Source organism: Oncorhynchus clarkii, chromosome 5 (assembly GCF_045791955.1).
Source record: "Oncorhynchus clarkii lewisi isolate Uvic-CL-2024 chromosome 5, UVic_Ocla_1.0, whole genome shotgun sequence".
Classification (NCBI taxonomy): Eukaryota; Metazoa; Chordata; class Actinopteri; order Salmoniformes; family Salmonidae; genus Oncorhynchus; species Oncorhynchus clarkii.
Genome location: NC_092151.1, coordinates 65,970,934 through 65,993,599, shown reverse-complemented (window position 1 = coordinate 65,993,599; position 22,666 = coordinate 65,970,934). Strand labels below are relative to the sequence as shown.

The 22,666-nt window shown below is 41.0% G+C and overlaps 1 protein-coding gene across 1 annotated transcript in view; it reads right to left on the bottom strand.

The window, feature by feature from the left end:
- The window catches only part of LOC139409250 (ephrin type-B receptor 1-like), a 196,000-nt gene that overhangs the window by 127,351 nt on the left and 45,983 nt on the right, over window positions 1–22,666 (bottom strand). Inside the window, exon 2 of the mRNA XM_071154134.1 lies at window positions 21,964–22,028. Within this exon, the coding sequence (XP_071010235.1) occupies window positions 21,964–22,028 (65 nt within the window). The remainder of the gene's footprint in view (window positions 1–21,963; window positions 22,029–22,666) is intronic.

Below are 22,666 nucleotides of genomic sequence, written 5' to 3'. Positions count from 1 at the left end.
ACTGAAATCAATCTTGCGCAGGCATGACTGAGCAAGGCCTCACCACATTAGGACATTTGGCGCATTACAGACGCAGGATTATACAAGGTATTGAATTAAAGCCTTAGAGAAACGATGGCCCATCGCATCAGAACGAGCTGCCTAGCTAATGGAGTCAGCATTTAAAGCAGTACACACACACGTTAGGAAGCTGTGAGCCAGCCATAAAGCACTGATAGGCCTTAAACACAGTCAATGCTTTCCCTACACCATTAATTCACACATTACCATTTATGTGATGGACCAGGATCACTGCTACTGTGCATTAACACCACTAGTCAATTCTTTATAATCATAACAGAAATGTTTGTGTGTTTTGTGTGTGTGTATGTGTACTTGTTTGATGTATATGTCCAATATTATGATGTACTGTACCAACGGTATGATGTTGAAAGGCCACTTCTCCACAGGAGAATTACCATGGACCAAGAGAGGGTACACTGGATGTGGATTGGCCATAGCAGCCCACAGTCTGGCAGATGATGGAATGCATGAATACAGAAACACTAGTGGAGAGTACCCTACACACCATCATCCCTGAGAGCTATTGTTTTATCCAACTATCCAGGCCTTCTTTAGGGAGGTGAGATAGATACACTGTTGTGTGTGTGTGTGTGTGTGTGTGTGTGTGTGTGTGTGTGTGTATGAGCAATAGACGAGGGTTGTGTGAAACAGGACGTAACGTGGTGAGTTGTGGCTACTGGGGAGCACTGAAGCAGTGCATTGTGGGAGATCCTGTTGAAACAGCGGCCAGGAAGAGGACTAGATCACAGAGAGCTGAGATGATGAATGAGTTTACGGAGAGCCCTGACACAAATTAAACCGTATCTTTTTTCTCAGTGTCTCTCCTTCGCTCTGCCCCTCTTCCCTGGGATGACCATTCATCAGAATTAGAGCGACCTGTCCCTTTCAACACCAAGCAGACATTAATACAGCCAGATTCCAGCCATAGAGAGCGAGTGAGGGGTAGGGGTGCTCAGCGCAGCTAGAGCCAAGCTAAGGGGACCCTCCATGTCTCTACCATCCACAGATGACCTATTTTCACAGCATTCCAGACTAATGTCTGACTATGTGTCTGACAGCAACATTAATTTCAAGTGCTGTGCCACAACAACTGTGCCAAGCATCCACTGTCCTGACAATGTTCCACACACAGGTGTTCGGAGATGCTAGATAGCTAATTAGAACCGGTGTTTGCATCTCTTCCTTAAGCTGTATCATTGAAATATAGCCATGTGGGAATCGTGTTATAAAGGTGTGTAATAATGAGACTGTTTTGATTGAGTGATGTTTTTTTGTTTCTTAATGCATCTTCATGGGTCATACCCTGTGTGGAGATACTGATGGTTTGTCGGGACGGATGGTTTGTTACGTACCGGGTTAGGAGAACTAACGTACCAGATTAGGAGAATTAAAGTAGCAGGTTAGGAGAACTAACATAGCAGGTTAGGAGAATGAACGTAGTAGGATAGGAGAATTAACGTAGCAGGTTAGGATAATTAACTGTGAAAGGCCGTACCTATTCACTGACGAAATCCTAGGAATGAGACGCAGAGACGTGACAAAAAGAAGGAAACTGTATTGGGAGTTCTTCCTCCAACTCTCCCCGGGACCGTATAAAATAAATAACCGTTGGTACCAAACGCCAATCAAACAGCTTGAGCCGAACCTCTCAGGGAATCCTACTGTCCTGGAATTAACCATAGTCTCAGGCTCATAACACCTATCGCTAGTCAAATCAAACATTTTTTATTGCAACGTCCCTTATGAAAAAAGATTGCAGTCAGAGTGCGGTATAACTGTGATATACTGCAGTATACTGTAACTGCAGTTAGAGTGCAATATAATTGCAGTTATAGTGCAGTATTACTGCATTTCAACTACAGTACACTGCAGTTATTCTGAAAATACTGCATCCAAAATACCAGTCGACAGCAATTACTGCACTTTTACTGTAGTTTCAAAACTGCAATATTTTTTAGGATATAGATAAAAAATTATACGCCAGGACAGACAATTTTTTTCACGCTACATGCTTCAGCACTCGGTAGTCCCATTCTGTGAGCTTGTGTGGCCTACCACTTCACGACTGAGCCATTGTTGCTCCTAGACATTTCCACTTCACAATTACAGTTGACCGGGGTAACTGTAGCAGGACAGAATATGACAAACTGACTTGTTGGAAAGGTGGCATCCTACTGTATGACTGTGCCACATGGAAAGTTAGTGAGCTCTTCGGTAAGGCCATTCTACTGACAATGTTTGTCTATTGAGATTGCATGGCTGTGTGCTCGATATTATACACCTGTCAGCAACGGGTGTGGCTGAACTAGCTGAATCCACAAATGTTAAGGGGTGTCCACATATTTCTGTATATATAGTGTATCTACCTCCACCACTCCAGTATCCCTGTCACCTTACCCCTATACATATCTACCCCCATCACTCCAGTATCCCTGTCACCATACCCCTATACATATCTACCCCCATCACTCCAGTATCCCTGTCACCATACCCCTATACATATCTACCTCCATCACTGCAGTATCCCTGTCACCTTACCCCTATACATATCTACCTCCATCACTCCAGTATCCCTGCACATTGTAAACATGATATTGGAACTGACCCTGTATATAGTATGCTTACTTACTTCCTGTGTTCATATTTCTTCTTATTTCTCGTGTTTTTTTCCAGTATTACATTGTTATTAATTATTGCATTGTTGGGATTTGAGTTAGCAAGAAAGGAATTTCACAGTACTTGTGCATGTGACATTAAAATTTGAAACAAAGTAAAATGGTTTATGCCAGGTTAGGGCAGGTCCTTTAAGAATGCCATTCTCCTCATTCATAAAGAGCTACTTGTGCAGGTATACAGCTCTGCCACTTAGAGGCGTGAAATTTATGGGCGATTTACCTTATTTTTGAGGTGCTTTTGCCTTTGTCCTCTATAATATTTAGAGCTGAGCGATTAACCAAAATATCAGTTATTTTTTGTATTTTAAATAACTAATTAAATGATGTCAGTTCAATTATTTGAATTCCATTTTGTTCGTTTTTTTTCTTCTCCTGTGCGCTCGATGCTCAGTTTCTGTATAGATAAATCAGATAAAGCCGAACAGTATGATGTATTAGGGACTTGTGGTTTCCAACAGGCCAATATTCTACATAGTTTAGCTCAGAAAATGGGGTAATTTACTACAATTACCATAACCCATTGCGCACCCGCTTACCTGTCTGGTCTGTGTGGAGCAGACATTGAGACTTCGTCCACAGAGACAAGAGAGAACGTGCAAGAGAGATAGAAAGCAGATGCTTTGCGAGGCATCTCTACCTGAAAATACATGATCTAAGTGACTGATAGTCATAAAAGTCATAAAAGTATGCCTTAGCAGCAGCTCTATAGAGAGGAGATGATGACTTGGAATGAAATAACAAAGTCATCAAGTAAAACAAATATTTTATTAAAGTAAAGTAATCTATCAGCACTAGTAATATTGCATGTTTTTTTAAATCGTCAACAACTATTTTTTATAATTTTTGCGATTTTATAAATAGGCTAAATCTCTGGATCCAGTCTTCTCCATTACCTGCACTGTAAATAAATACCACCTATTTTTGCACCTGATCTAGGCTATACAGATTGATTAAGTACTCCGGAATCTCCTTACTAGGCTGTCGGTTCCTCTATCTTTAACAGAAGCCCAAACAGAAAGCAGAGTGTCCATTGGGATTCTAACAACAGCCTGTCATGTCCTTGTCGTGAGCGTCCCAGCAAACCCAATCAGTGGTGATGATTAAGTTAGGCTGTTTCCCCTCTGGCTATTTAATGTATTATACTTATGTAACACCCCCTTGCTATTTTATTATCCCCATCACCTCTTAGCCAAGCAGGCAGGTAGGTAAAGAGAGAATGGGGGTGGATGGATGAATGTTCTTCTGAGAGAGAACAAAGCAGCTCTGGGAACAGATGCAGTGTCTGTCTCTCTCTCTCTGTTTATGTTTGTGTGTGTGTTTCCATGTCATTTCAGGAAGCCATGACACCCACCATATCAGATTTCTTTTAAATCGTTTCTGTAGTTAGAACGAGATAAGATTAGCATTCCTGCAACATTATTTTGTTCATACATAATTTGATCTCAGATTTTAATTGATAGGATTCATATAATGTTCAATTAATACAGTACCTAACATCCAATTTGGACAAAACGTTTTTTCTAACAATGAGTAAGACATGAGGAATCCAAAGAATTGGTCAAAAAACACCCACAGACCCCCACAATCTACACCAATCCCACCCTAACAACAAATATAAAGTAGCAGTTCTCTATCGTCCTCCATCAGCACCGGCCTGTACCCTACCTGCACTAAGCTCTCTCCTGGCCCCTTACACTAAGTCTGAATTTGTCCTGCTAGGTGACCTAAACTGGGACATGCTTAAACCACCTAAACAAGTCCCAAAGCAATGGGACTCCCTCAATCTTCCTCAGATTATTACCAATCCCACAAGGTACGACTCTAAACACCCAGAAAAGGGCTACTCTCCTCGATGTTATCCTCACAAATAATACTGATAGGTATTAGACTGGTGTTTTCTGTAATGACCTGAGTAATCACTGTTTTACAACCTGTGTTCGTAATGGCTGCTCAATGAAACGACCTGTCCTGATTTGTCATAGATGCTTGCTAAAAAACTTTAATGAGCAAGCCTTCCTTCATGAACTGGCCTCTGTAAAATGGTCTAGAATCAGCTTGAGGTGGTGGATGTCAGAGACACTTGGACTTTTTAAAAAATATTTCCAGTGTATTGTTAACAAACATGTCCCCATAAAGTAAATGATAATTTAAAACAAGTTCAGGCACTAGTTCGACCGTGATCTTGCATTTGGCGAAAGGCTCGGTACACGCACAGTCAGGCTGACTGGCCAAAGTTAGTTACTTTAAGGAGCAGTTCTCTCTCTGTGGGTTGAATCCCAAGAAGTTCTGGAAAACGATTAACTTCTTATGGCTGGGGGGCAGTATTGAGTAGCTTGGATGAATACGGAGCCCAGAGTAAACTGCCTGCTACTCAGGCCCAGACGCTAAGATGCATATTATTAGTCGGTTTTGATAGAAAACACTCTGAAGTTTCTAAAACTGTTTGAATGATGTCTGTGAGTATAACAGATCTCATATGGCAGGCAAAAACCAGAGAAGAAATCCAACCAGGAAGTGGGAAATCTGAGGTTTTGTAGGTTTTCAAGTCTTTGCCTATTCAATATACAGTGTAAAATTTGGTCCGATTGCACTTCCTAAGGCTTCCACTAGATGTCAGCAGTCTTTATAACCTTGTTTCAGGCTTCTACTGTGAAAGGGGAGCGAATAAGAGCTGTTTGAGTCAGGTGTCTGGCAGAATGCCATGAGCTCAGTCTCACGTGCGGCCGTGAGCATGAGCTCTGTTCCTTTTCCTTTCTAAAGACAAAGGAATTGTCCGATTGGAATATTAGAAGATTTATGATAAAAACATCCTGACATGTTTCTACGAACTGTAATGGAACTGTCGTCTGAACTAAGTGCCTGCGCCTTGTGAATTTGGATTTGTGAACTAAACGCACTAACAAAAAGGAGGTATTTGGACATAAATGGACTTTATCGAACAAAACAAACATTTATTGTGGAACTGGGATTCCTGGGAGTACATTCCGATGAAGATCATCAAAGGTATTTCTGACTTCTGTTGACTCCACAACATGGCGGGTATCTGTATGGCTTGTTTTGGTCTCTGAGCGCTGTACTCAGATTATTGCATGGTGTGCTTTTTCAGTAAAGCTTTTTTGAAATCTGACACAGTGGTTGCATTAAGGAGAAGTAGATATTTAATTCCATGTATAACACTTGTATTTTCATCAACATTTATGATGAGTATTTCTGTAAATGGATGTGGCTCTCTGCAAAATCACTGGATGTTTTGGAAGCAAAACATTACTGAACATAAAGCGCCAATGTAAACTGAGATTTTTGGATATAAATATGAACCTTATCAAACAAAACATACATGTATTGTGTAACATGAAGTCCTATGAGTGTCATCTGATGAAGATCATCAAAGGTTAGTGATTAATTTTATCTCTATTTCTGCTTTTTGTGACTCCTCTCTTTGGCTGGAAAAATTGCTGTTTTTTTCTGTGACTAGGTGCTGACCTAACATAATCATATGGTGTGCTTTTGCTGTAAAACCTTTTTGAAATCGGACACTGTGGTGGGATTAACAACAAGTGTATCTTTAAAATGGTGTATAATACTTGTATGTTTGAGGAATTTTAATTATGAGATTTCTGTTGTTTCAATTTGGCGCCCTGCACTTTCACTGGCTGCTGTCAAATCGATCCCGTTAACTTCTTGCTCCTACTTGAGACGCAGATGTCTCAAGTAGACACCTGGAAATGCAAATGCGCTACGCTAAATGCTAAATGTACTCGTTAAAACTCAAACCTTCATCAAAATTCACATGCAGGGTATTGAATTAAAGCTACACTCGTTGTGAACCTAGCCAACGAGTCAGATTTTTAAAATGCTTTTCGGCGAAAGCATGAGAAGCTATTATCTGATAGCATGCAACACCTCAAAATGCCTGAATGCGATGTAAACAAAGATATAGCTTAGCCGGCGCTACACAAAACGCAGAAATAAAATATAAAACATTCATTACCTTTGACGAGCTTCTTTCTTGGCACTCCTATATGCCCCATAAACATCACTATTGGGTCTTTTTTTCGTTTAAATCGGTCCATATATACCCAAAATAGCTTTCTATGGAAGCTGTGTCATTCAGAAAAAAACATCGTTTTTAAACGCTGCGTCATTTTTTTAAATTAAAAAAGTCGACGATAAACTTTCACAAAACACTTCGAAATACTTTTGTAATCCAACTTTAGGTATTAGTAAACGTTTATAATCTATCAAAATGATTACAGGGCGATCTATATTCAATAGCTCCTCGTTTTCAAATCAATGGCTGCCAATGTGCACATTCAAAACATCCTGGTGGAGACCGGAAGAAATGGAATCCAGTTAGTTGGATTTACCAAGAAAAAAGTCCATTGCAAATGACGACAATGGCGACATCGTGTGGAATCTGTAGGAATTGCATGCAGGTCGATAATTAATTTTGTGCCCTTTTAACAACCCATGAAAGTGACGCATGGAAATAATTTTTAGCTTTCAGAGAGCAGTTTTTCTTGCGCTTTTCAATGAAACACACGATCTGTTATAGTCACAGCCGTGATTTAACCAGTTTTAGAAACTTCAGAGTGTTTTCTATCTACACATACTAATCATATGCATATACTATATTCCTGGCATGAGTAGCAGGACGCTGAAAAGTTGCGCGATTTTTAACAGAATGTTCGAAAAAGGAGGGGGTAGACTTAAGAGGTTTTAACGGGATTTCAGCCATAAGAAGTTTTAAAGACCTGGAGAATAAACCCTCCTCCCCACAGCTGCACATGTCCCTTAATGTGACAAGAAGCACATGGCAGAGCTCTTTAAATCACCACTTCATTAAGTCAGGATTCCTATTTGACTCAACTATTTCTTCTTGCCCATCCAACATTTCCTCATCTCCCACCCCTTCTAATGCGACTAGCCCCGATGTTCCTCCCTCTTTTTTCCCCTGCCCCACTACAAAGTTTCTCCCTACAGGCAGTCACTGAGTCCAATGTGCTAAAGGAGCTCCTTAAAACTTGACCCCCAAAAAACATCTGGTTCAGATCGTTTAGACCCTTTCTTCTTTAAGATTGCTACCCCTATCATCGCCAAGCCTATCTCTGAACTTTTTTAACCCGTCTCTCCTCTCTGGGGAGGTGCTCATTGCTTGGAAGGCAGCCACGGTTCGTCCTTTATTTAAAGGGGGAGATCAAGCTGATCCTAACTGTTACAGGCCTTTTTCAATTTTGCCCAGTTTATTGAAAAACTTGTCAATAATCAACTGACTGCCTTTCTTGACGTCTATAGCATTATCTCTGGAATGCAATCTTAAAGGTCCTCAATGATGTCACCATTGCCCTTGATTCTACGCAATGTTGTGATGCTATTTTTATTGACTTGGCCAAAGCTTTTGATACAGTAGACAATTCCATTCAAGTGTTTCGGATAAGGAGTATTGGTGTCTCTGAGGGGTCTTTGGGCTGGTTTGCTAACTACCTCTCTCAAAAAATGCAGTTTATAAAGTCAGAACATCTATCTCAGCCACTGCCTGTCACCAAGGAAGTACCCCAAGGCTCAATCCTAGGCCCCATGCTCTTCTCAATTTACATAAACAACATAGCTCAGGCAGTAGGAAGCTCTCTAATCCATTTATATGCAGATGATACAGTCTTATACTCAGCTGGCCCCTCCCCAGATTTTGTGTTTAAAAGTTCTACAACAAAGCTTTCTTAGTGTCCAACAAGCTTTCTCTGCCCTTAACCTTGTTCTGAACACCTCCAAAACAAAGGTCATGTGGTTTGGTAAGAAGAATGTCCCTCTCCTCACAGGTGTGATTACTACATCTGAGGGTTTAGAGCTTGAGTTAGTCACCTCATACAAGTACTTGGGAGCATTGCTAGACGGTACACTGTCCTTCTCTCAGCACATATAAAAGCTGCAGGCCAAAGTTACATCTAGTGGTTTCCTCTATTGTAATTGCTCCTCTTTCAACTCAGCTGCCAAACTACCCCTGATTCAGATGACCATCCTACCTATGCTAGATTACGGAGACGTAATTTATAGATCGGCAGGTAAGGGTGATTGAGCGGCTAGATGTTTTTCACCATTCACCATCAGATTTCCCACCAATGCTCCTTATAGGACACATCACTGCACTCTATACACCTCTGTAAACTGATCATCTCTGTATACCCATCGCAAGACCCACTGGTTGATGCATGTTTATAAAAACCCTCTTAGGCCTCACTCCCCCTGTCTGAGATATCTACTGCAGCCTTCATCCTCCACATACCATCCCCTTTTTGCCAGTCACATTCTGTTAAAGGTCCCCAAAGCACACACATCCCTGGGTAGCTCGTCTTTTCAGTTTGCTGCAGCTAGCGACTGGAACGAGCTGCAATAAACACTCAAACAGGACAATTTTTTATCTCAATCTCTTCATTCAAAGACTCAATCATGAACACTCTTACTGACAGTTGTGGCTGCTTTGCATGATGTATTGTTGTGTCTACCTTCTTGCCCTTTGTGCTGTTGTCTGTGCCCAATAATGTTTGTACCATGTTTTGTGCTGCTACCATGTTGTGCTGCTGCCATGTTGTGTTGCTACCATGTTGTTGTCATGTGTTGCTGATGTTGTTGTCTTAGGTCTCTCTTGTCATGTGTGTTTAATCCTATATTTTCTATTCATTTTTTATTTTTTTATCCCAGCCCCCATCCCCGTGGGAGGCCTTTTGGTAGGCCATCATTGTAAATAAGAATTTGTTCTTAACTGACTTACCAAGTTAAATAAAGGTTCAATAAATAAAATAAACAAATATGTCTGACAAGTAGTATGGAACTGTGGCTTGGAGTATTGTTTCTTCATCCTATGTTATGTATTCTCAGTTAATTTGGTGATGTTTTTATCCCCCTGTTCAGAGAAATTAGTCATAAAAGTTGGTAGGTTTATGTCCCATTGTACATCCTGATATTACAAGGTTCTGACCACTAGATGGTGCTGTTCCTGCTATTAGGTGAACAATCTGAGAAAGAGGATTTCGACAACCACCTTCTTGAGCTCTTTAAAATGGAATGACCTGTGTGTGGTTGTATGTCATTTCCTCTCTGTGCTCCTCTCAGATAGATAGAGCATCGCATGGCACCTCATTGTCTCGGCCCAACCAGGTAAAAATAACAGAGCATTCAGCTGCACCTCATTGGTTCTGGTGCATAAGGGAAATAATGGGGCATCCTGCCGCACCTCAGTGGTAATTCACTTATCTGGTCCCGCTGCTGTATGCACTTCTACAAAATATAAGACCCACACAGATATTATTTAGAGAACTAATGTGTAAAAGCATATGAGTGAATAATTGAAACATATTAAATTAAGAAGGGATACTATGGTATGTACATACATTTGAAGTCAGACATTTACATACACCTTAGCCAAATACATTTAAATTCAGTTTCACAATTCCTGACATTTAATCCTAGTAAAAATTCCCTGTCTTAGGTCAGTTAGGATCACCACTTTTGTGTCATAGAAGGGTGTTATGTCTGTGCAATATGTTTATCACACCATTACCGAACCTGTACAAGTTCTGAACCTTTCCTGATAAATGTCTTTACTTTGAATATCCAAACTTGCAACCTTTTGAAAGCACTCAAATCTGAGGAGACATACTGTACATAATAAAAACAGACCATATTTAGATCTCTAGCACAAAAAAATCTTCAGATCTTGTGTAAAAGAATGCCAGATATAGCTATACTTGAAACATTCCTCCATCCTGACAGGTATAGTTGAAGTCGGAAGTTTACATACACCTTAGCCAAATACATTTAAACTCAGTTTAAACTCTTCACAGGGTCTTTTGCTGTTGTTCTGGGATTGATTTGCACTTTTCGCACCAAAGTACGTTCATCTCTAGGAGACAGAACACGTCTCCTTCCTGAGTTGTATGACGGCTGCGTGGTCCCATGGTGTTTATACTTACGCACACTTGTTTGTACAGATGAACGTGGTACCTTCAGGCGTTTGGAAATTGCTCCCAAGAATGAACCAGACTTGTGGAGGTCTTCAATTTTGGCTTGGCTCTTTTTGGCTTGGCTGATTTCTTTTGATTTTCCCATGATGTCAAGCAAAGAGGCACTGAGTTTGAAGGTAGGCCTTGAAATACATCCACAGGTACACCTCCAATTGACTCAAATTATGTCAATTAGCCTATCAGAAGCTTCTAAAGCAATGACATCATTTTCTGGAATTGTCCAAGCTGTTTAAAGGCACAGTCAACTTAGTGTATGTAAACTTCTGACCCACTGGAAATGTGATGCAGTGAATTTTAAGTGAAATCATCTTTCTGTAAACAATTGTTTTACACTCAGGTTGGAGTTTTAATGACTCCAATATGTATGTAAACTTCCGACTTCAACTGTATACTATAACAAAATCCATACATATACAGCATACCGTACGTACTATGGTGTGATATCAGTGGTGGTCTGTGCCTTTTTAAGATGAGGGATTTATATATTTTATTTATTTATTATACCACTTTTTGTGATATCCAATTGGTAGTTACAGTCTTGTCCCATCGCTGCAACTCCAGTACGGACTTGGGAGAGGCGAAGGTCGAGAGCTATTCATCCTCCAAAACACGACCACTGCCAAGCCTCACTGCTTCTTGACACACTGCTCGCTTAATCCGGAAGCAAGCCGCACCAATGTGTCAGAGGAAACACCGTACAGCTGACGATCGATGTCAGCATGCATGCGCCCGGCCGCCACAATGCGATGCTAGAGTGCGGTGGGACAAGGACATCACAGCCAGCCAAACCTTCGCTAACTCGGACGACGCTGGGCCAATTGCGTGCCGCCTCATGGGTCTCCTGGTCGCGGCCGGCTGCAACATAGACCGGGAACAAAGTGACGCCTCCAGATCTCCGATGCAGTGCCTTAGACCGCTGTGCCACTCGGGAGGCCATATTTCTATTACAGCATATTGGATGACTGTCATTCATATTCCATTCACCCACTTCAATGCAACAGCGATAGGTTTAGGCTACTATATATGAGGATTCTACAATCTATGAATGAAAGTTGACAACGTAGGTGCACACAGGTCTAGAGAAAATGTTGAGGTGACAGACAGTAACACATGGATAGACAGTGACACATTCAATACCACCTTGCACACTCTTGCCTGCGTTTAGCTGATCTAGGGTATAATCACTAGTCCAACAGTTGCAAACGAGAGTTTCTATTGGACAAATTCAGGTATGTTTATCCCCACTTCGATCTGTTTGCTTCTGTTTAAGAAACGCTTTTTCAACAGAATCGGTGGAATGAATACACCCCTGATCACACGTAAACATGGTTCACGTTCATAGCAGCCATGTTGTATTCCTTCTCGTATATATGCGCTCTCCTCCTCTCACCTTTCCTTTTGCTTGACTTCAATGCACAACACATCAGCTGTTTGTTACCAGGCAAAAAAAAAACTTTCCAAGCCAAACCATGTCATAACAATTACACAGCCTACATCGCTGTCATCATATTAGCTAAAGTAATGTCATAGTAAACATAGCTAATAGAACTAATGTCAGTAAACCTGCTACAATCATGCAGTAACGTTACAGTGTACAGTCAGTTAGCAGTTTAGCACTTACACAGGCGGGCCCCATGGCAATAAATTAGTAAAACCAAAAGCTTACATTGAGTTCCAGTGTTTTGTTGGATAGTCATAGCCAGCTAACTAAAATAGCATTCCTCTGTTTTTAAGTAGGCAAACTAGCTATCTGTATTTGTTAGCTAAGTCCGTGAAACTCACTCTCTCACTTCTCCTTCATTTTGTAAGAAATTCATTTGTTCAAAACTATTGACTTTCTCTCTCTTTGAGCCAACAACTCACCACATGTTATGCACTGCAGTGCTAGATAGCTTATGCTTTCAGTACTCTGATCCTTTTGTAGGTTGGAGGACGTCCTCAGGAATTTGTCATAATTACTGTGTACATCTATGGAAGGGTGAGAACCATGAGCCTCCTAGGTTTTGTATTGACGTCAATGTACCCAGAGGAGGACGGAAGCTAGCTGTCCTCTGGCTACACCATGGTGCTACCCTACAGACTGCTGTTGAGGCTATTGTAGACCTTAATGGCAAAACAGTGTATTTTAATCAGTTATTTGGTGACGTGAATATCTTTTAGTATAGTTTTATCTAAAAATGATAACTTTTAAAAAATTAAATTCAGTGAGAAGGATGGTCCTCCAATTTCGCCCTCTGAGGAGCCTCCACTGTATGGTACTGTAAAAGCTGTGTGTTTCATAGTCAGTGAACATGAATGATCAGACTTGGACCCTGTCTTTCCTCTTGGCCTCTGTGTTCATCCTCGTTCCAGTCACAGTGCCCTCCCTCCCTAACGTTCTCTCTCCTCCTGCCCCACCTTCTCTCCCACGATTCCTCCGTCTGTGTGACTATGAGCGGAGGAGAAGCAGAGAATAGGAGAGACGTGATAATGAGACCGTCAGCGGCAGGCAGGCAGTGCCACACACTGAATCAACAGGCTTTCCTGAAACAGCAGGGGAAAAGAGTCCAGACCTCCAATGCTCCCCAACCCAACCCAGCCAGACGCTGATTAAAAGCCAGGTGTCTATTTTAGACAGACAAAATAAAGGGAATATTCAGGAGAGCCCAGTAGTTTCAATTAGTGAACTCCGGGGTTCTGTTTGAGTGCTCTACCTCCTCATTACTGTAATCTGGGCCGTGGTTTAGGAGGTGGAAGGTGGTTAATGCTTTGAGCGACTTGAAGGGAATCCTAGTATAGATATTAATAGCTGCTTTAGACATGCTGGGATGGGGTAGGTGTGATTAGATAGTTTGGAAATAGCTGGAAAGTTATCTCTACTCTAGTGAGAAGACAGTATATGTTCCTCTCGATGTTCTGTCTTAAATAATAAATAGGAAGATTGCTGTATAAGGAATGATGAATGTAACACCAAAAAGACATTTGAACACAGCAGGGTTTTAGAACAGTTTGTTCCCACTCATACGGGCCAGCAGCATATCACAGCAGAGAGGTACTGTGTGGGCTCAAACACAGAAAGGCAGGAGTTAGAGTTTAAAGTCACAAATATTCAAATTAGATAGCTCAAAAACAGAGTACTCAATATGCTCTGGTCTTTACAGATCTGAAAATCTGTAAAGATGTGCCGGATTTTCTGAAAAACATGTAAGGAACAGTAATTGCTGAGTATATCAAACATTATGAACACCTGCTCTTTTCATGACATAGACTGACCAGGTGAAAGCTATGATCCCATATTGATCCCATTTCAATCATTGTAGATGAAGGGGAAGAGACCAGTTAAAGAAGGATTTTTAAGCCTTGAGCCAATTCAGACACATCCATGTGTGCCATTTTGAGGGTGAATGGGCAAGATTAAAGATTTAAGTGCCTTTGAAAGGGCTATGGTAGTAGGTGTCAGGCACACCGGTTTGTGTCAAGAATTTGAGGCTGTTCTGAGGGCAAAAGAGTGTGGAGGGGTGCAACTCAATATTAGAAAGGTGTTCTTAATGTTTTCAAATCAAATTTTTATTAGGTCACATGTGCCGAATACAACAGGTGTAGGTCGACCTTACAGTGAAATGCTTACTTACGAGCTCCTATCCAACAACGCAGTAAAAAAAATAAAGTATATATACACTACCGTTCAAAAGTTTGGGGTCACTTAAAAATGTCATTGTTTTTGAAAGAAAAGCTCATTTTTTTGCCCATTTAAAATTACTTCAAATTGATCAGAAATGCAGTGTAGACATTGTTAATGTTGTAAATGACTATTGTAGCTGGAAACGGCAGATTTTTAATGGAATATCTACATAGGCGTACAGAGGCCCATTATCATCAAACATCACTTCTGTTTCAATAGCACGTTGTGTTAGCTAATCCAAGATTATAATTTTAAAAGGCTAATTGATCATTAGAAAACCCTTTTGCAATCATGTTAGCACAGCTGAAAACGGTTGTGCTAATTAAATAAGCAATCAAACTGTCCTTCTTTATGTAACTGATGTGAAATGGCTAGCTAGTTAGCGGTGGTGCGCGCTAATAGCGTGTCAATCGGTGACGTCACTCGCTTTGAGACCTTGAAATAGTGGTTCCCTTTGCTCTGCAAGGGCCGCGGCTTTTGTGGAGTGACGATACTTCGTGGGTGTCAGTTGTTGATGTGTGCAGAAGGTCCCTGGTTTGAGCCCGGGTATGGGCGAGGGGACGGACTAAAGTTATACTGTTACATTTAGACTAGTTGAGTATCTGGAGACACAGCATTTGTGGGTTTGATTACAGGCTCAAAATGGCCAGAAACAAAGAACTTTCTTCTGAAACTCATCCATCTAGTCTTGTTCTGAGAAATGAAGGCTATTCTATGTGAGAAATTGACAACTGAAGATCTCGTACAACGCTATGTACTACTGCCTTCACAGAACAGAGCAAACTGGCTCTAACCAGAATAGAAAGAGGAGTGGGAGGCTCCGGTGCACAACTGAGCAAGAGGACAAGTACATTAGAGTGCTAAACTGGCAGCTTCATTAAATAGTACCCGCAAAACTCCAGTCTCAACGTCAACAGTGAAGAGGCGACTCCGGGATCCTGGCCTTCTAGACAGAGTTGCAAAGAAAAAGCACACATACATATCTAAGAAGGGCCAACAAAAAAAAAAGATTCAGATGGGCAAAAGAACACACAGGACAGAGGAAAATTGAAAAAAGTGTTATGGACAGACAAATCTAAGTTTGAGGTGGTCGGATTACAAAAGAAGAACATTCGTGAGATGTAGAAAAAATGAAAAGAGGCTGGAGGAGTGCTTTGGTGATGGTAATGTGGGAGATTTGTACAGGGTAAAAGGGATCTTGAAGAAGGACGGCTATTGCTCCATTTTGCAACACCATGCCATACCCTGTGGATGGCGTTAAATTGGAGCCAATTTCCTCCTACAACAGGACAATGACCCAAAGCACAGCTCCAAACTATACAATAACTATTTAGGAAAGAAGCAGTCAGCTGGTATTCTGTCTATAATGGAGTAGCCAGCACAGTCAACGGATCTCAACCCTATTGAGCTGTTGTGGGTGCAGCTTGACCGTATGCGGTAAGAAGTGCCAATCTCTTCAGAATAACTCAACAAATTGACAACTAGAATGACAAAAGACTGCAAGGCTGTAATTGCTGCAAATAGAGGACACAATTATTGAAGGACACAATGACAAGCAAAGTTGGAAGGACAAAATGATTATTTCAATTAAAGATCATTATTTATAACCTTGTCGACGTCTTGACTATATTTCCTATTCATTTTGCAACTCACATTATGTATTTTTTCATGGAAAACAAGGACATTACTAAGTGACCCCAAACTTTTGAATGGTAGTATATATATAAAAAAAAGATGAATAAGAATAAAAAATAAAAGTAACAAGTAATTAAAGAGCAGCAGTAAAATAATAATAGCGAGACTATATACAGGGAGTACCGGTACAGAGTCAATGTGCGGGGGCACCGTTTAGTCGAGGTAATTGAGGTAATATGTACATGTAGGTAGAGTTATTAAAGTGACTATGAATAGATGATAACAACAGAGAGTAGCAGCGGTGTAAAAGATGGGAGGGGGACAATACAAATAGTCTGGGAAGCCACTTGATTAGATGTTCAGGAGTCTTATGGCTTGAGGGTAGAAGCTGTACACTCAGTGTGTATTATGTATGTAGTGGTAGAATATATTAGATACAATTACAATGGGTTCTTGACTAAAGTAAAACCAGGCTCTAAATGTTTGTGTAACGTAAGCAATAGCTACAAGAGGCTGGAAGTTCAGTCATATCTAACTTCTGATTTTATTACACGTCAACAGGTTAACCATGTAATGATCAATATCCATGTTGGGCATGTTTTTGGGGAGGCAGATAGCAGACTTCATAAGAAGAGCTAGGTGCAGAGGAGGAGAGTGTGGTGGGAATGTGAGCGAGGGATACACTCTTGACTCCATAGGGAGTCCTCCCGGTGGATCAGAGGATGGAAGGGTGATGAAGGGATGATACAGGCTCTCCACAGGCGGTCTCCTCTGTTCCCACTCCTTTCTCACACTCACCTAAATCTCTGTACATCCAGTACACACCCAACAAGCCCGTATGCACGTGGACAGGTACATTGGCACGCATGGATGAGTACGAGTGCGCGTGCGAACACATACTTACACAGCTTCTCAATTGAGTAATTTCCATAGTAAATTAAACAGGTGCATGAGCAGTCCAGTATTTCCATGAGGAGGAATGGACAGGTATTATCTGTCAGATATTCATTGTTTCTGGAAGGGGAGGATGAGAATAGCAGCAGGCCTCTGACTCCATGTGGAACACAGCCCATTAAGGGTCAGAGAAAAGACTATGTACCCAAGTAACCCCCAGATATATGTTGTGTCTAAAGAGCCTTGCCCTGACCAGGAGAATGTATTGGGCCTAATTCAGCCTCTTATTTGGTCTTCTTTCACTGAAAACCCCAACCAGTTTGATATATTTCAGTCATGATACACCTATGAGCATCTACATAAAGATCAGCGATGCCCTACCTTAACCCATGACCACCACAACCACCACCTGCCCTCTGCACAACCCCACACCTGGACTTTCAGTGCAGCTGAGTGCCCATGTAGCATCTGTGTGATATCCACTGTGAACCCCCTATCCCTATCCCCTCTTCCCCCAATGCCTCCTGCTCCTAAAGTATCTCCGCCTACTCTCTCACACAAGAATACTTTAAGGTGGTTTTCCATTAGATTACCCCTCCTCACCTGCACTCACACTGACCTCCGCATACAACAATATACTGCTGTTAGTGTGAGCTTAGGGGCCTATGGAAAAATAAAGATAATGATTTAAGATCCTCTCCTACCTATCATACCATAATAGCCTATCACTCCATATTACTACATTCTCTGCTCTCTTTTGTGATCTATATGCCAGAGAGAGAAAAAAAAGCTCAGATAAAATAAATATGGAGCACAATTATAGGCTACATACTGTATATGTAGTATTGAGATACAGTGCATTCGGAAAGTATTCAGACCCTTTGACTTTTTCCAAATTTTGTTACATTACAGCCTTATTCTAAAATGGATTAAATTGTTTTTTTTCCCATCAATCTACACACAATACCCCATAATGAAAAACATGTTTTTCGAAATTTTTGCTATGCATCTTTTGTTTTACTGAAATGTCACATTTGCATAAGTATTCAGATCCCTTTACTCAGCACTTTGTTGAAGTGGCAGGGATTACAGCATAGTCTTCTTGGGTATGATGCTACAAGCTTGGCACACCTGTATTTGGAGAGTTTCTCCCATTCTTCTCTGCAGATCCTTTCAAGCTCTGTCAGGTTGGATGGGGAGCATCACTGCACAGCTATTTTCAGGTCTCTCCAGAGATGTTCGACCGGGTTCAAATCCGGTCTCTGGCTGGGCCGCTCAAGGACATTCAGAGACTTGTCCCGAAGCTACTCCAGCGTTGTCTTGGCTGTGTGCTTAGGGTTGTTATCATGTTGGAAGGTGAACCTTTGCCCCAATCTGAGGTCCTGAGTGGTCTGGAACAGGTTCTCATCTGAGATTTCTCTCTACTTTGCTCCATTCATCTTTCCCTCGATCCTGACTTGTCTCCCAGTCCCTGCCGCTGAAAAACATCCTCACAGCATGATGCTGCCACCACTATGCCTCACTGTAGGGATAGCGCCAGGTTTCTTCCAGACGTGACGCTTGGCATTCAAGTCAAAGAGTTCAATCTTGGTTTCATCAGACCAGAGAATCTTATTTGTCATGGTCTGAGATTCCTTTAGGTGCCTTTTGGCAAACTCCAAATGGGCTGTCATGTGACTTATACTGAGGAGTGGTTTCTGTCTGGCCACTCTACCATTAAGGCCTGATTGCTGGAGTGCTGCAGAGATGGTTGTCCTTCTGGAAGGTTCTCCCATCGCCACAGAGGAACTCTGGAGCTTTGTCAGAGTGATCATTGAGTTGTTGGTCACCTCTCTGGCCAAGGCCCTTTTTCCCATGATTGGTCAGTTTGGCCAGGTGGCCAGCTCTAGGAAGAGTCTTGGTGGTTGTAAACTTCTTTCATTTAAGAATGATGGAGGCCACTGTGTTCTTGGGAACCTTCAAAAGCTGCTGACATCTTTTGGTAACCTTCCCCTGATCTGTGCCTCGACACAATCCTGTCTTGGAGCTATATGGACAATTCCCTTGACCTTATGGATTGGTTTATGCTCTGACATGCACTGTCAACTGTTGAACCTTATATAAACAGGTGTGTGCCTTTCCAAATCATGTCCAATCAATTGAATTTACCACAGGTGGTCTCCAATCAAGTTGTAGAAACATCTCAAGGATGATCAATGGAAACAGGACACACCTGAGCTCAATTTCGAATCTCATAGCAAAGGGTCTGAATACTTATGGAAATAAAGTATCTGTTTTTTATTTTAAATACATTTGCTAAAATTTCTAAAAACCTGTAATCACTTCGTCATTATGGGGTATTGTGTGTAGATTTATGGGGATTTATTTGACAAAAAACATTTCAGAATAAGGCTGTAACGTAAGAAAATGTGGAAAAAGTCAAGGAGTCGATACTTTCCGAATGCACTGTATACTACTATCTTAACGCGTCTCTTTTACTCATGTAGACATTAACAGGATACTTTTCCCTTTGTGAGAGTGGTATGTATGTGGGAGTGTTCTCCTTTGAACTGAATGATTCATAATGTCACGGTGATTGCCAAGAAGTGTACAATTCAATTACAATGACAAGCCATCATGAAATGAATATGCTCTCTCAATTTGAAATGAGAAATCTGACTCCAACTCTGTAGGAACTTACAGTAATAGCATCATCAGACAACCAGGAGTCATTTACGGTATGCAATCAAATAGATACTCAGCAAAAGGTTAATTAATGGTCATGATGGAGTTTTATTTGCACAGAAGGACCAGTTTTGCATTAAACATGATCAGATACTTTGGCATGTCTTTCATAGCTCAACCATGTTAATGTTTTAACAACTATAAAATGGGCGAGCATTAAATTATAACCATTTGGGTAGGGGCACAATTTTCTCTCTCAAACTAGCAAATTAACGATGACCCTTGCGAGTCTCAGCTTCACATATATGGCTAGAAGAATCTGAACCTCTCCACCAAAACCCAGCTCTATTCATTGTTTCTCTCTGACCCACTAAATGTTTACTATAGTAGAGCATCTAGCTCTGGGAACCTGCCTATGTTTCACCACACACGATCTATCTAAAAGGAGGAAACACCACTGACCCTCCATTTTCTTGGTTTTGAAAGCCCTTGCCATCTCCTCATCTCCCTCTGTTATTGATAGTGACTCAGTGTCCATATGAGTAAGTGACTATAGAAAAACACATTTTTTTCTGTTAAAAACAGAGAGGGACCATTTCTAAACATTGTGTCTTCTATGCACAGAAATACAGTGCGTGTCTGTATGCAAGGTTCTGGTTGCAGCAGGATCAAAGCTAATGCAGAGCCAAACAGTGTGTACCTATCTGTTAAATATACATTCTGCATGTACATATTCTACATTCAACCCCACATTCAACCATCTCTTAGAACCTCATTATTATATATTCTCTTTCTGTTGACAGTATAGTTGGCAGAGTTTCCAGTCATATTTCTAATGCCATTTTCTGCCTGTCAAATGAACATAATATCCTAATGAAATAATTGTGGTCATGACTAAGACCTGTGGCAGCTTTCAGAGAATTACTCATTATTTACAAATGACTCATTGACAGAGGGCGGCCTGAAACCATGCACAATTGCAATAGATTAAAACATTGCTGCATATAATCTACATTCATTTAAATTAATCTCATTAATCACATTACCATAAACAACAAACCTTAAGGGCCTAAATGTGTCTCATTTGGCAGAAAATTATACATTTTCCATTTTGTAAAACACACTGGTTGAAAATACTTTTAATCTAAAATAAAATAAAAACTAAATTGGTTTCTGTAATCATCTGTCACGCCCTAACCTTTTTTTTAGCCTTTTTATTCTCTATTTGGTTAGGTCAGGGTGTGACTAGGGTGGGCAATCTATGTTGTATTTTCTATGTTGGCCTGGTATGGTTCCCAATCAGAGGCAGCTGTCTATCGTGGTCTCCGATTGGGGATTATACTTTGGCAGCCTTTTTCCCACCTTAGTTTGTGGGATCTTGATTTTGTATAGGTGCTGGGTAGCCTGCAGAACTTTAAGTTTGTTTTGTATTTTGTTGTTTTTTCGGTGTTCATTTTAATAAAAGTAAGATGTTCGCCTACCACGCTGCACCTTGATCTCCTCATTCAAACGACAAACGTAACATCATCGAAGTACGAGACTTTTTATGTTTGAACTTTTTTAAATCACTATAAATGTCAATCTGTCTATATGAATATGGCATTGTCTTGTGAATTTGAATGCATCTTAATGGCATGCACATACATTCAACAGAATCTAATCGTGTGTGTAAATAATGACACATTAAAGCTCTCACAACTGTTCATGCAAACAAGGACCTCTGGCATTTATTTTCCTCATCTGGATTTGGCCAATTCTGGTGTTTAATGTCACTTATTGTAGCACATAAGTAGAACTTAATTGTTCAGAACGAGATATAAGTGTTTTAATTAAGCTGTTGGCAGGCTTGAAATTGGAATCTAAGTGTGCTCAAACTAAAGTATTCCCTTGGGGTACACACTGACGGTGCAATACATTATTTCTCCTGATTGCATGAGACACAGGGGATGCACATTCTGTCTTTCCACTTAACGTGGCTCAGAAAACTACAGCTCAGAACCAATCTGCCAGCCAGCGCCTATGAATGACAAATATGTTTATAAGAGGAAGAAGAACATGGTCACAAATCACTACATCTCCCAGAGATGGCTGTCTGTGAGCCAGTCAGTCATGGGGCAGCAGAATGAAGTGAGCTTGTTAGCTGGTGAGTGTGTTGTTAGGCTCTGAGAGCAGACTATGGGTATCTGAACACTTTCTTTGGCCATTCATCTCACTGTGGCATCAACAATACACTCTACCACTCAACTTTCAGGGAAGCTTTTTGAGATTGTGGATAAGTGTAGATGTCAATGAGAGGGAAGGAGAGGATGGTTGGTGAGTGTTTAAATGAGGTCTAGATGAGGAGTGGTCTTACCCCAGAGGCAGGATAAGCTATCCAACCCAGCTCCGCTGTGGCCGTCCGCGTGTCCATCACTGTCTCTGTAGAAGAGACAAAGAGCAAGAAATGTAATACACATGTCTGCTACTACCAATGTAATGCAAACACCTGTTACAGTGAAACACCTCACCCCCTTCACTTTTTCCATAATGCACTTTTTTTTTCTCAGTCCATTGAAAACCATTGATATGAGCTAAAGCTTCAATGTCTCATTACTGGAAATGTATATCAGCCATTTACCAATGGTCCAGACAGAATCAGACCAATGTTTGACAGTTCTTACTGGATGACACCTTCTCTACACATTTCACTACTGTCAAACTCTGACTCAGAGATATAGGGTGATCCATCACCTCTCCACTTCTAACAGGCTCTGGGTCTGAAGAGAGGCCACACTCTTGACACTCTTGGAGGAAAAGTGGGAGATAACCAACACTTTTGTTTGGGATAAGAGGTATGGTACAGTATATACAAACCATTCTCTGTGGACTTTCAGTTAGCACCATTCTCTGTGCAAACTGCTGCCCTTGGAAGTGTGTTGTTTTCACACAGTCTGGGCTGTGACTGATCAATAGGTAATGGTGGGTGATTTCTGCAGAGGAGTGTATTAAATATTGATGGCCCAGGAAATATTGATCACATCCGTGATAACGCATCAGCAGGTATACAAACACCGGTG